This window comes from Olea europaea, chromosome 10, assembly GCF_002742605.1.
Source record: "Olea europaea var. sylvestris chromosome 10, O_europaea_v1, whole genome shotgun sequence".
NCBI lineage: Eukaryota > Viridiplantae > Streptophyta > Magnoliopsida > Lamiales > Oleaceae > Olea > Olea europaea.
In genome coordinates this window covers 26,870,302-26,885,987 of record NC_036246.1, presented here as the reverse complement: position 1 = coordinate 26,885,987, position 15,686 = coordinate 26,870,302, and the positions used below count along the sequence as shown (strand labels likewise).

The following is a 15,686-nucleotide window of genomic DNA, read 5'->3' as shown; positions in this document are numbered from 1 at the left end:
CAATATCATTACCAAATGTTAGAGATTATCCACTGACATTCAGATAGTTATCCATGTGGAATCTCTCAGCGGGTCTCCAATGTTTTGTTTTATAACAAAACATCCACGTGTTCATTTAAGTATCACCACACTTTAACTTGTGAGATCAACTACTTACTTCATCAGTAAGAAATGTCACACGTGATGGTCTATCTGTAATAACGATATCCGTATCTAGTCATTACTTACGACCACGGATGATTTAAGATTCAATCATATGTAATTTGTATCTCACAATTACAACTCCTTGTGATTAACAAATTACTAAGATTTGAATCTACGGACTCCATTATTTAATTCATTGAATATTAATTAAATAATAGATCTGCCATAAAATTGCATTAATTATATATTAAAAGTATTTATGTCCAAAATTGATTGCACTTAAGGCATAACACTTACAGTTAAGGCATTGAATAATTAATGTTTGAAGATTTAAGAGGTTGGATATTGACCCAGGAAGCATATCAACATTGGGGAATAAAGCCAAGTGCCTCAAATTAACCAGTTCTATTACTTCGACTGGGAACCTCGGCAACATTAGGTTGGATGCATTCAATACCCTTAGCAGTGGGAAGGGAATAAAAATGTTTCTCGTACCCGTCATTTGGATATGGAATTGTAGAAAAGATCGAACAGGGGAGGCAAATTTCTGGAAAGTGATTATAAATATCTGAATGGATACTTATGCGAGAGAACTCAACATGTGGATCCATGACCTGAAGAAACTTCTCGTCCTGAGCTTTCCTTACATAGAAGTCTCGCATGAGATCATGGAGGCCACAGGCTTTGATTTTACCAGTAAAAGTTCTCTTAAGAATGAGAACCATATTTCTATCAATAAGATCTTCCAAATATGTCTCAACTATTGCTTTCAAGCTTTTAGAACCAATTGGCTTAACAAATCCCTTGGCAACCCATAGCTTGATGAGTTTGGGTATTTGGATCTGACGATCTTCAAGGAAAGCTCCCATATAAAGGAAACATGATCTCGGATGATACAGCAAGTCATTATAACTCAATGATAGGATCTCCATGATTTGGTCCTCCGGGCCAGTTACTACAGAGTTGATATTTCGTTTTACCTGTATCCAATGATCAACTGTCCTCTTGCTTCTGTAGAGGAGGCCACCAATAACTGAGACTGAAAGTGGACGTCCTCTGTAATTATTTGCAATGGCCATTCCAATTTCCTCGAATTCAGGAGGATGACATTGTTTCCCAAATACCAGGTGACGCAACAATTCCCAACTTTGTATGGAACTTAATAAACTCAGATGGCAAATAGGGCTGGAAGAGTTGGCATAAAGAGCCACATATAACTTTGGAGTAGTCAATATGATCCGACTGCTATTGTTGTCATCGGAAAAAAACCTTTGGACTTCATCCCATACCTTGGTGTCCCACACGTCATCCATTACAATGAGATATCTGTTTCCCTTCACAGTTTTGTATAATTGCTCACCCAGTTTTTCAGTATCATTTTCATATGATTCATGACTAAGGTTTCTTCTTGAGTATAGAACACTAATGAGCATTTCTTGTACATGATAATTTTGAGATACCCTTATCCAAGCACGAGTGTGGAAGCGTTTCACAATAAGTGAGTCATCATAAATATTTTCAGCTAGTCTAGTTTTACCAATACCTTCCATTCCAACAATTGAAATGATTTCAAGTTTTGTGGATGATCCAGTGAGTCGATCCTTACTTTGAATCAACTCATCATCAAATCCAACCATACCACTCTTGATACTGGAACTAGATTTTGATGAATCAACAGGCAAAGTTTTACTTAGATGTAGATCTTTTTTGTGGTTCATGCGCTTCCTCTTCACCATCTCTTCTGAAATGAAACTGAGTTCTTTTATAATCTTCTGTAGGCCCTCATATTCTTGCTGCAATTCTGAGATGACTTGACTCAACATATTGGGTTCAATTTTGATCCATTTGAATTCTAGATCCTAATCGAATCTGATTGGATAAATGGGATTCAACTATATCTTCTGCTTCATACACCGCATCTCTGATTCTTCCTTCTAAACATTCAAATGCTTCTCTATTTTTCTCTCCAGAATCTTCTTCCAGAAAGGATAACAAGAAGCTAAGATTTTCATCGAGAGATCTTAACATCTGTGAGTCTGTTTGATGAAGAAGAGTCGGACGTTGATCATCAGGATTCAAGATCTGCTCTAGCCTTTGAGTAAGTGAAAGTGTAGCAGCATAAGCCATCTCCAATATCTCGACTGGGACGTAAACACAAGATTAAGTGGAAAAGGAGTTTATGTGATGTTAGTGGAATGTTACAAATTCGATGTTTAATAGCCTCCGTTTGGCTAATAAATAAATGATTTATATATTTGCAAATAGTATCCACTTACATCCCTCATTTCTATTTATTCATAATTTTTTCCCAAATGGAGGCTTTAGTGAGGATAACAAACCAATACTCTCATTCATCTATGGATGTTAGATAAGTATAGTTTTTGAACAAAATTATATTTTATTATCGAAGTTGTTGTACGTATCACATGCGATGGAACTGGTCAAAGACCAAAGTCAACATTCCGACATACAGTGATGCAAATACTCATTATGGGCATGTCTAACACGTGTCAAACATCGACACAACTCCGAAAGGTGTTGAAAATGCCATATGGCATGTCCATTTTCTTTTCTAATTTATAAGTGCCAAACATGTCGCCGACTCATATCCGTTAGCATCGACTTGAACTCATTTTTTGTAGGGCAATGGGTTTCTCCGACATTGTTATATATATATATATATTGTAGATTTTGATAAAATTAATGGAATTTGTGGTTTGAAAAGTTGTAGATCCCATAAAATATAATTAAAAATAATTGTTCATTTTGCCCCTGTTTGGCCATTATTAAATTAATTGTCATTTTTCTCTTTCCTATTTTCAATCACACAATCTTATATAAAATAATATTATATGTAAATCGAAATTTCTCCTTCTTTTTCAATCACTTCTTTTTCAAAAAGATACTATTCCACCCATTTTAATTTGAAAAAATGGGGCCAGATGGGTTTATCTTAAAATTTAATCAAATTTTTTAGCTAAGCCAAACAACAGCTAAAATACGAACACGAATAATACCACCACTTTTACTCGGTCGATGAGAATAGATGACCAAAGAATTGCTATGGTTCTCACAATCTAGCCCACCATCTCAAAACTTGAGATCAGTTGAGCATATTTCACAACAAAAATATCGGTCCACCAATGAGTGGAATATGGTAAAATAAAAGGAATAGTTCTTGTTGAAACAGCTTTAACTGGGTTACAAGTTATTCGTTGAGTTTATCCTTTTGGAGGAGACCATTGTTCCAATCTATAAGCATTTGAACCAATTATTTTGCCGTAGATTGTCACATTAGCAACAATACCAATCTCAATTTGTGTGCCACTTCCTTTATTGAAGGTTTGATTGTTTGTTGAGTTCAGCCTAGGTCGTGATTGCATATTATCGAGGCAATAATTATTTTCTTCTCATTTGGTTGATGGAGAGGTTCGAATATTAGAGATGACATTTGTTAGTTAAGGAGTGATTGCTTAGGAGGTGGTGATATCATTGGAAGGCATCTTCGTACGGTGGTATTGATCATGTTTCCAATTGACAATAGTGCTTGGCCGAGCTCCTTTGGAAAAGCTTTTAGTTTGACCTCTTGATACGTTTGACATTTTTCTCTTGAACTCCTTTCTAATCCCATTTGAGATGGGCCCAAGGTGAATTTGAGTTCGGGCACCAACAAGATTAAAGGCTATCATAAGCAATTGGAATTTGTTTTATTAAAAGAACTGATTTTTGAATGAGTGGTTTCTTGAATAATGGTATTGCATTGACACTTCGTGTAAATCACTGCAAAGTAATTGCTTATGAATTTATGACAGTCATGTAAATGAAGATAATGAAAAATTGTGGTAAATAATTACTCAAACTTGGCTACTAAGAAATTTCTCCTAGCTATCTTCAAATGTGGCAATGAATTCTGCAGTTATGGACACCTGCAAACCCACCCAACCTTACCCCTCTTCATTAAAAGCTTCGCACCCATTACATTGATTGCAACCCACTTTCCAAATTATTCTTTCTTTTCTTTACTTTGTCAAAATGCAAATAGAATCAAATTCCTTTCTGTAGAATATATGACTGAATGAATTTGAGGAACGGTTGGATATAAAAGGGAAAAACAATGAAAATAGTAAATTGCAAATTTGATGTTTGAGCTCCGATTTGGACCCATAATACCATTTCAAAAGGAGAAGGACAAGCCGGACTGAACATATTATGGATTTTAGCCATCCGAGTCTGTTCTGGACTCTAAAGCTGCTTTTAAAATTTTAATGTTATTTTTGACATTTAGTTTATTTCAAATTCTTTTCAATTTGAGTTCTTTTGAACTAAGTTTTTATGTGAACCCTTATAAATAAAGGGTTAATTATTCAATTGGACATCTTACATTAATAAAATTTCGTACGTTTATTTTCTTCATAATTTGGTAGATTCCAAAAATTGTATTCTTAAGATTTTAGTTTGAATTCATTGTTTCCCGCAGCGTCACTTTTCCAACCAACTTTAAACATTTAGGGTGTGTTTGATTACATTTATTTTCTATGGAAAATATCAGTTTCCCACCTCAAATTCTTACTTGAAGTGTTTGATTGCTATTTTTTTTCATGGAAAACATTTTTCAACTTTTGAAAATATGCCTAATTTTCCTTGTTTTTAAGGAAAACATTTTCCTTGGGTAGAGGTGGTTTTTATTTTCCACAAAAGATAAAAAATATTTTCTTTTCTAGGTGATATTTTCCATGTCAATCAAACACACTCTTAGTTAACAAAACCCAAAAATACTTAACCAAATTTGATGGGAACAATTTTAGTGCCACTAGTCCTTTAATTAAAGCAAGTTTTTGATCTCCTGTGGGAAATTAGGTGGACATCTTTATTGTTCATGGTGCAAACTAAATTATTCTTTGAGAATGATCTAAAGTATCTGATTAACATGCCTTAAATCATGTCCTCCTAGCCGGAGGTGTAAAATTCCATCGTGGTTGTTGATGTATTTTTACTGTGACAACAAACATGGATAGAATGACAAATGCCTACAAAAAAGCTTTATTACAAATATAAATTGGATATTTACTCCAATGTTAGAGGATGTTCACTGTTAAACATGGTAGAAGATTGGCTTAAAATTCTAGAATATGGCTTCTTTTGTAAAAACAAACACATTTTTTGCCTTTGTGTTATAGGAAATAAATTTTCTAATACATCTAATGAAATTGATCTCAATTTTTTTTATTTTTTTTATTTTTAGAATCAAGTTCCAGTTGAAAAATAAAAAGTATTTCATTGGATTTGCATTCAACTTTGACTTTTTGTAAAAAAGGTAAGCATGTTCATTATCCATAATTTATTCTCTGTCAGTTATTGGATTCTTCCTCCTATTTCAAAGTACGTCCACGAAGAAGAAGACACGTTCATATCATACCATACAAAAGATTAGGCCCTTATTTGAGCCCTATTTTTTTGGGAAGAATGAATTTTTGAATAGTGTATTGATGAGAAATATGTGGTTAAAAAATAAAGAAAAGTTTTAGATTTGCGTGTAATATTATTTTATTGAAAAATGTGTGGTTGAAATGATGTCAAAATACTGTTGAAAAATGAATTTTTCTGAAAGAAAGAGGCTCAAACAAGGGCTAGGATTGTTGACCACTGCATCCACAGACCGTCTTCTTGGTTGCTTCTTCAAATGCATCTAAAGTTATGATGTACTACCAAAATATATAAATTCTCTGCTTTCACACTCGAACAAATCGTGCTACGTGGGGTGGGGGGAACATAACAATTTTTATTTTTTTATTTTTTGCTGGGCTGATACATTAAAAATGGAAACTTCCACTTAGTCCCTGTTTGGTATTGATTAAAATTTTGATCTAAGTTAAAGTCAATAAATAAGTTTAACAATACATAAAATCTACTAAAAATTTGATTTTAATCTCCACCAAATTGGGCTAAATTTGTTGCATCATTCTTATCAAGATCACTGTCATTTTTTTACTTTTCTATGGAGAGCTCCGCATCATTTTTCAAAATTGCCCTTGACATTTTATTGTGTCCTTGTTTGAGCTCATTAAAAAGAGAAAGTTTTTGATAAAATGTATTATGCAATAGTATATATATATTTTTTTAGAATATGTAGTTAAAAAATAAAAAAATAAAAATTTGACTTGCGTATAATATTATTTTATTGAAAAATTTGTGATTGAAAATAAAATAGAGAAAAATATATTAAAATTTTAAAGAGTCTCAAATAAAGGGTAATGACATCAATAGACTTGACTAGGTGAGAGTAAATGCTTCCAACCAATTTCCAACAGTCTAATAAAGGCAAATAAAAGTCTACAAAGTAGGTTCAACTTTTGTATTGTGTATTATTTTTTCACTGTATATTAATGATATTTCGTACAAAAAAAAAAATGGTTTGTGGGAGAAAGTGTGATCAAGGCATAGATAAGCACTTTGAGTGAAGGAATTGATAATATATTTATTTGTTTAATTATTTAATTAATATTTCATTTCCTTATTAGCTTAGTTTCCTTACTAGCTTAGGTCTCTTTGTAATATATTAAATCATTGTAAACCCTAATTCCTTAAGTAGCTCAATTGTTTTTCTCTTCTTCTTCCTTTTCTTTGATTCTCTATATGTGTTTGATTCTATAGATTAAATTATATGTTATCATGGTATCAGAGCCAAAACATATGTGTTGAGGTTGTTCTTTTCGTTCAATCCATTCTCAAACAATTCGTGTCACCAAAATAATAGAAAACCCTAACTTTCCCTTGAGCCACGACTGAAAATATATAATATCTTTCAAATTAAACCTCCGTTCGACGATTGGTGACCATATTTGGATTCCAGACAACGAGACGATCCTACCTGACCGACGTGTGTATCACCACGCGCTCTATTTCGTCGGCGCATGAACGAAAGTGACAACGGTTCTGGAGGCGCATGAGGGCGCGTGAGGCATTTTCTGGTGATGGTTCAGCAGGACAGTTTCTTCCTTGGTGAGTTTCTAACATTTTGGTGGTATTAGTTCGTCATACGTGCACTGTACGGTATATTTCGGTTTCCAGACAACGAGACGATCCTACCTGACCGACGTGTGTATCACCACGCGCTCTATTTCGTCGGCGCATGAACGAAAGTGACAAAGGTTCTGGAGGCGCATGAGGGCGCGTGAGGCATTTTCTGGTGATGGTTCAGCAGGACAGTTTCTTCCTTGGTGAGTTTCTAACATTTTGGTGGTATTAGTTCGTCATACGTGCACTGTACGGTATATTTCGGTGGTAGTTCGTGTTGGTACGTTGTTCGTTGTTGAGTTTCTTAGAATTTGCTGATTTCTTTTGATTAGTAGTTGATTATTTATTGATTTCATGATGGCAACTGAAAGGGATGATTCACTTCAATCCATTAGTGCTAGATTAAATGGTAAAAATTACTCATATTGGAGTACTGTGATGAAGAATTTGGTAAAAGGAAAACGATTGTGGGGTTATGTTAGTGGAACTATCGTGAAACCTGAGACCACTGCTGAGAATTATGTGACAGAGTTAGATAATTGGGAGTCAAACAATGCGAAAATTCTCACTTGGATTCATAATTCTATTGAGCAATCCATTGGTACATAGTCAGCTAAGTTTGAAGCAACGAAAGAAGTTTGGGATCACTTACAGAAGTTATACTCTAAGTCTAATTTTGCAAAACGATATTAGTTGGAGATTGATATACGAGCCTTACAACAAAAGGATATGAGTATTCTCGAATTTTATGCTGCTATGAATTCAATTTGGGATGAGTTGGCTCTTACAGAATCAGCGGGATTGAAAGTATGTGAGGAATATATTACTTTTAGAGAGGAACAGCAATTAGTTCAATTTTTTATAGCACTTCGCAGTGATTTTGAGGGATTAGAGGCTCTATCTTGTACCGCACTCCAATTCCATTAGTTGATTCGGTGGTTAGTGAACTTGTAGCTGAAGAAACATGTTTGAAATTTCTTGCAGGAGAAGTATCCCTTCTTCCATCTAGCACTTCAGTGTTGGCTGTACCTTCTCGATCATCCACACAAAATCAAAACAAAGGTTATGTGCGAGTTGCTAGTGATGAGTGTAACTTTTGCAAACAAAAGGGACATTGGAAGTCTCAATGTCTCAAGCTATTGAAGAAGTAGCAGCCACAACCACGACAGTGATCATATCATCTCAATGCTAACGTAGCTGCTACCATGCCATCTAATGACTCGTCTATACTTAGAGCACCACCTTCTTCTAGTCCCATGTTGACTGATTTAGCATAGCCGTTTCAAAAGTTCTTAGCCACACAGCCACATGCTATGTCAACCTCTACTCATATAGGTTTGTCATTTCAGAGTCACTCAGGTATTTCTTCCTCGTGGATATTTGACTCTGGTGCTTCCAAACACACGTCATCTAACTCAAAACTTTTTAATGACTTGCATCCTTCTAACTCGTCTATGTCTGTTATGACTGCTGATGGCACATCATTGCCTTTAGCAGGTGTTGGTTCTGCTAACACACAAAATTTATCACTTTCAGACGTTTATTATGTTCCAACTCTTACCTTAAATCTTATTTCTATTAGCCAATTGTGTGATTCTGGATATTTAGTTTTTCTTCTACTGCTTGTCATGTGCAGGATCCTCGATCTCAGAAGCTGATTGGGGTAAGTCATAGACAATGAGGGTCATATGTTCTGGACAATCTGAGACTAACATATGTTGCAGCCTCCGGTGTTGACTTGTCATCTTTTTCTTTGAATTCATCGTCTTCTAGTTTTTATTTGTAGCATTCTCACCTTGGACATGTTTTCGCTAGTCGTTTGAAATTTTTAGTTTCTACGGGTCATTTGGGAAATTTGCAAACTCATGACATTTCTAATTGTAGTGGTTGCAAATTAGCCAAATTTTCAGCTTTACCTTTTCCTCGTAGTGTTTCTCATTCTGTTGCACCATTTGATCTTATTCACTCTGATGTGTGGGGACCTGCTCCTATTACCAGAAAAGGAGGGTCTAGATAATATGTTTCTTTCATTGATGATTATAGTCGTTATTGTTGGGTTTATCTTATGAAACGACGTTCTGACTTTCTTTCTGTTTATCTTTCTTTTAGAGCACTTATTAATACTCAACATTCTGCTGTAATTAAGTGCTTTAGATGTGATTTGGGTGGGGAATATATTTCAACTGGTTTCTCTGAATTACTTGCTCTTGATGGCACAATTCATCAAACCTCGTGTACTAATACTCCACAACAAAATGGTGTTGCTGAACGAAAGCATAGGCACATTGTAGAAACTACCCGTTTCCTTCTTTTGTCTGCCAAACTTCCCAGTGAATTTTGGGGAGAAGCAGTTCTTACTGCTGTTTCTTTAATTAATAAGATTCCTTCTTCCCACAATTCAGGATTATCACCCTTTGAAACATTGTATGGACATCCTCCTGATTACTCTTCATTGAGAGTCTTTGACTTTACTTTCTTTGTTCTTCGTCCTGAGATTGAACGTAACAAGTTGACATCTCGCTCTGCTGTCTGTGTTTTCTTAGGTTATGGACAGGGACAAAAGGGTTATTGTTGTTTTGACCCCATTAATAAAAAATTATATGTTTCTCGTCATGTTGTATTTCTTGAGCACATTCCGTTCTTTTCTATTCCTGATAATACTGATGACTTGACTAAAATTGATCTCATTCGTGTCGATCCATTTTCTAATGATATTGACAGATTGTCTTCCCATGCCCCGTGTACTGTTGATTCTTTATACCCTACAGGTACACATACACCAGCTCATGATACTCCTCATGATTCTATGGCTTCCCAAGCACCATTTGAGATTGTCGATCCAGCTCCTGCTCCCCTTATTCATCGATATCCTGAACGTATTCGTAAGTCTACTCAGTTACCTGATTTTGCTTATTCATGTTATTCTGAGTCATTTTGTTGTTTTCTAACCTATATTCATAAGCTATCTGAACTCACTTCCTGTAAAGAAGCTATTCTAGATCCTCTTTGGCAACAGGCTATGGCTGATGAACTTTCTGCTCTACATAAGACAGACACTTGGGACTTAATTGCATTGCCTCCAGGTAAACATGCTATTGGTTCTCGTTGGGTTTATAAGATTAAAACCAAATCTGATGGTTCAGTTGAGCGTTACAAGGCTAGATTGGTTGCTAAGGGTTTTACTCAGCAGTATGGTCTAGATTATGAAGAAACTTTTGCTCCTGTTGCCAAGATGACCACTGTTCGTACACTTATTACCGTTGCATATGTTCGTCAGTGGAGTCTTTCTCAATTGGATGTCAAAAATGCATTTTTAAATGGAAATCTTCATGAGGAGGTTTTCATGGTTCCACCTCCTGGTCTTTCTCATTCTCCTGGATTTGTTTGCAAGTTCAAGAAGGTACTTTATGACCTCAAACAAGCATCTCGTGCCTAGTTTGAGAAATTTTCCACTGTTTTTACTTCTCTTGATTTTACGTCCAGTCATCATGACTCCGCTCTATTCTTTAGAAGCACTTTTGCTGGTCGCAGTCCATTATTGTTATATGTTGATGATATGATTATCACTGGTGATGATGATGATGATGGAATTGCAAGTTTGAAATCAGAATTGGCTCGTCGTTTTGAAATGAAGGACTTGGGTGCATTATCTTATTTTTTGGAGATCGAAGTTGCTTCTTCTCCTAGAGGTTATCTTCTCTCTCAATCCAAGTATACTATGGATGTTATTGAGCGTGTCCGTCTTACTGATACTAAAATTGTTGATACTCCTCTTGAGTCCAACGCTTGATATTCATCCTCTGACTGTGTACTATTGCCTGATCCCACTTTGTATCGCATTATTGTTGGATGTCTGGTCTATCTTACCATCACACGTCCCGATATTGCTTATGCTGCTCACATTGTTAGTCAGTTTGTTTCAACTCCTACTACGGTTCATTGGGCAGCAGTTGCTCGTATTTTGCGTTATCTCCGCGGTACATGCTTTCAAAGTCTTTTGTTTTCATCGACCTCATCTTTAGTACTCCATGCCTACTCTAACGATGATTGGGCTAGTAACCCCACTGATTGCAAGTCCACTACCGGCTTTTGTATATTTTTTGGTGATTCTCTTATCTCTTGGAAAAGTAAGAAGCAAACCGTTGTTTCTCGTTCTTCTATGGAGGCAGAGTATCAAGCTATGGCATCCACTACCACTGAGATTCTGTGATTGCGATGGTTACTTGGAGACATGGGTGTTCCTCATTCTTTTCCAACCCCTATGTATTGTGATAATACCAGTGCTATTCAGATATCTCATAATTCCGTATTCCATGAACGCACAAAGAATATTGAGATTAATTGTCATCTGGTTCGTCATCATTTGCAGATTGGCGCCATTTCCCTACCTTTTGTTTCTTCATCATTGCAGCTTGCTAACTTCTTCACTAAGTCTCATCCGGTTCATCGTTTTTGCTTCTTCCGTGACAAACTCTCACTGCTTCTTGCTTCAGCATCGTGAGTTTGAAGGGAGATAATAATATATTTATTTGTTTAATTATTTAATTAATATTTCGTTTCCTTATTAGCTTAGTTTCCTTACTAGCTTAGGTCTCTTTGTAATATATTAAATCATTGTAAACCCTAATTCCTTAAGTGGCTCAATTGTTTTTCTCTTCTTCTTTTTCCTTCTTTGATTCTCTATATGTGTTTGATTCTATAGAATAGATTATATGTTATCAGGAATAACCTACAAATATACACAAGGAGATGAACGAGGAGCAAGTTTGTGGGGAAGAGTATGGTCGAAGCCAAAGAGAACATAGACATTCGAAACTACGTAGTTTAGAGTAATTGGGAGAAGCATCGAAATGTTTGGCATAGGGAGAGAGGAATTGAAGTGTTGGAGTGGGTAGACGATTGATGAGATAAACTGCTATAGTGAAAGCACAAGATCAATAAAAGAGAGATAGAGATGCATGAGAGCGAAGAGATAGACCGGTTTCAACAATATGACAATGATGACATTCAGAGTATCCATTATGTTTAGATGTATAAGGGTGGGAAGTTAAATGGGTAATGCCATTCGTTTCCCCGCCATTGTTCGAATAAGGTGTAATGACGTTTCGATTGAAGAAATTTTCTACAAGGGATTTGAATCTGACAAAAACATCATGTACATGAGATTTTCGTTGAAGTGGATATAGCTATATGTATTTAGTGAAGCGGTAAACAAAGATCACCTAGTATTTGAAATCATCAATAGAGAAAATACGAGAAGTCCACATATAAGAAAATATAACTCCAAGAGGGCAGGATGTAACTATTGAAGAAATGGAGAATGGTAACTTGAGACTTTCATTGCATTGACAGGAATTATAATTGAAATTTAAATTGGGAGGACTCGATAATTCTAAATGAAAGTTTGAGGCAATATTCTTAAAAATAGAGGGTAATGGGTGTCTTGGACGATGATGCCACATAAAAGAAGTGGTTTTGACACTTGAGAAAGTCACTATTGGAGAGGACTTAACGTAGGAAATTAGGCACTCATATATATACACCGTCCTTAGTCCGACCCTGCAAAAGTGTTGCCCCCATACGGAGTTCCTTCACAAGAAAAGAATTTGCTAAGAACTCAATAGATGTATTATTAGATTGACAAAATTGAGAGATAGGGATGAGATTATTTTTCATATTTGGAACACAAAGAACATTATTTAAGGAAAATGTATAAGATTGGTTTGTAGAGAAATTTTGAACCAATGTGGGTGATGGGGATACCTATGCCATCTCCAATCACTATGTCATTAGATTTGTCATAAGGAGTATGAATCGATAGATTACTCAGGTTGGTGGTAACATGGTGTGAAGCTCCTCTATCAAGAAGCCAACTAGAATTGTCATTGGGATTAGCGGTTGCAAGGTTGGCCCTAGTTTGGATTCATTAGATGAAATAAAAGGCACTGTGAAACAGTGTCCTTAAACTCGACACCACTGAAAACGACCTAAGAATGGCCGAGGTGGAGGATGAGTGGTGGGTATTGAGACAAGAGCATTGGCCAATGGGGAGAGTTGTGCATCCATAGTGGGCGCTGAGTACAGTTGCCAAGGTGTCCCGGATTGAATCAATAATTAACCGAATTAGCGGAAGCACGGAGTGGTGATCAACTTCTCATGTAGTTCATCAAATGAATTTGGTGCGTCTCCATTAATAATATCAACAATCATTGTCATGACCATCTAGAATTTTCTCAATGAGATACTCATGACCCATGGGTTTACCAAGTGCCATGAGTTCATTCGATCGACTTTTAATAGGCTGCATATAATCAGAAATTGACTACGGACCTTTGGATGCATGTTTGATCCATTGCTTAATCTGTTTGATGTGCCCACAAGAAGGCTTTGCACATGTGTTGGCAAGAACATGCATTTCATAAAACATGTTTGGACCATGCAACAAATAAGAACACATAAAACAAACCGAAATTAAAATTTCAATTGTTGTCCAACTAATTTTGAAATTTCAATGGTTGTATGATGTCCAAAAAACAGAAGAAGAACCATATGAATTGAATGCAACCTCACTTTAATAATCTTTTTAAAATTAATAAATGCAAGCTTCACTTCAGGCATGTCCTCTTCTTCAACTGCAACCAACTGTTTACCTTTTCAAATCCTGTCAACCTTGGCCACATGTTCACATTTTCCTACTTTCTCAATCTTAGCAATCACATTGGGAAAAAAAATATTTATGGCGCGAATGACTTCCATACAAGTTTGGCAATAGTGAATCAACGATTCAACATCATTGGATATTAGTGACATCATTCATACTAAAGGAATTTAACATCATGGATGACAAAAAACTAACATGGCAGTACTCTTATTTTTAACTGTTTAATAATTCCTAAGAAGTCTAAATATTTGGCAATTGAGTCATTTATTTGGTTGAAGATATTTTCTTATTTGATTCTTGTAGCGCAATCAAAATCTAAAGATTATTATTGTTTACAAATATGCATGGGCAAAGAGAACTATGTGTAGGTTATTTTCTACGCACTCCAAACAAAGATCTTAAATTATATAATCACTAAAATAACATTATTTCAATTCACTACAATTAAATCCTCTTAAAATATCAACTTTATGTCTTACCCCCCTCACATATAACATGTCGAATATTTAGATATGGGCTAGAATGGCCATTTAGGCCTTCTAATTTATTTTTCCACTTAAGCTCATTTTTCGTTAGCAATTTCTTTGTCATACAATCATGGAATAATGATTCAGACTTTCCCAAATAATGAGATCAAATTTAAACTACTTTCCAAGAAAAACATAAATGGATTTGTTAACCCAGAACAAAGTGACAATTTTCAAACTTGAATACATGCTCACTACTTTGATTCATTCAACTCCAATTGTACCATGGTATCTAATCGTATAATTATAACTCACTCATTGATACATCAAATAGTATCAAGTTCACAAATACCAAGTACTACTTAGTGGTCGATTTAGGTAATCCATAAAATAGTCAAGAGTTTATTAATTTATTGTGTAGGACTATGATTTAGAAATTAATTTACATAAGGTTCTTTTGCAAATACACTCCAAGATATATTCATTGTACTAGTCTTGATACTCATAGCGGAACTTTTACCACGATCAAGATAAATTGTGCATCCCAATTGATAGAGTATTTGAACCATACTACCTTGTCATATGTGGCAAGTTGTGTTTACTTTTTCGTATAAACTAATTCTCGATCAAGACATGAGTCATACCTATACATGTTTCTCTTTGCAAACACTCAACTCATATTATCATCAAGCGTCGGAATGCACTTATTTGCAGGCTTATAATTAAAGACGTAATACATATTTAAAATGAACATAAATAATAAATATTTATTGAAAAACAAAAAAAAATAATAACAATAATGTTGTAACACTATTGGACACTAGTAGGGACTGATTGAGTTCTTATCAGAGATTTACAAATGTATGTATCACGCAACCCAAGTAAAATATTATGTGTTTTATATATTTTTGTCACAATAATATTTATTTGGCTCGATCCTATAATTAATGAGTAATGATATTTACAGTTGCTCACTATCATATTCGTCCTACGTGACATACATATAGCGGTTAGCTAGTGATTTGATGTGCATTAATTCACTAACCGTCACATGTATGTCACTAAGGACGATTACAATAGCGAGCAATTGCAAATAGCTTTATTCATAATAAATAAATGCTAAAGACATATTTATGCACTTCAAACCAATAATATCACATAATGTAACAGAAAAACAAAGGCGGGTAAATATATGTCTATACATAAATCTGTGTATATATTTCCTGTGTGAACAATTAATATAATTTGAACGACTTCAAAAACATGAATATGACAACTCCAAAATTATAATGTCAGGTTGGTCACTGTATTTTTTTTCTCTCTCAATGTATTTTCAATTTTTTATTGAAGCTCATAAATTCTTTGTTTTTGCTCGATGCAGATAGCAGAAATCTCTCAAG

General features: G+C 35.0%; 1 protein-coding gene across 1 annotated transcript; it reads right to left on the bottom strand.

Annotated features, from left to right (window-relative positions):
* Window positions 1-539: 539 nt before the first annotated feature.
* LOC111400470 (putative late blight resistance protein homolog R1A-10) lies at window positions 540-1,967 on the bottom strand. Its single transcript, XM_023027883.1, has one exon. It carries the CDS (start codon window positions 1,965-1,967, stop codon window positions 540-542), a length of 1,428 nt encoding a protein of 475 aa, XP_022883651.1.
* Between the last annotated feature and the right edge of the window lie 13,719 nt (window positions 1,968-15,686).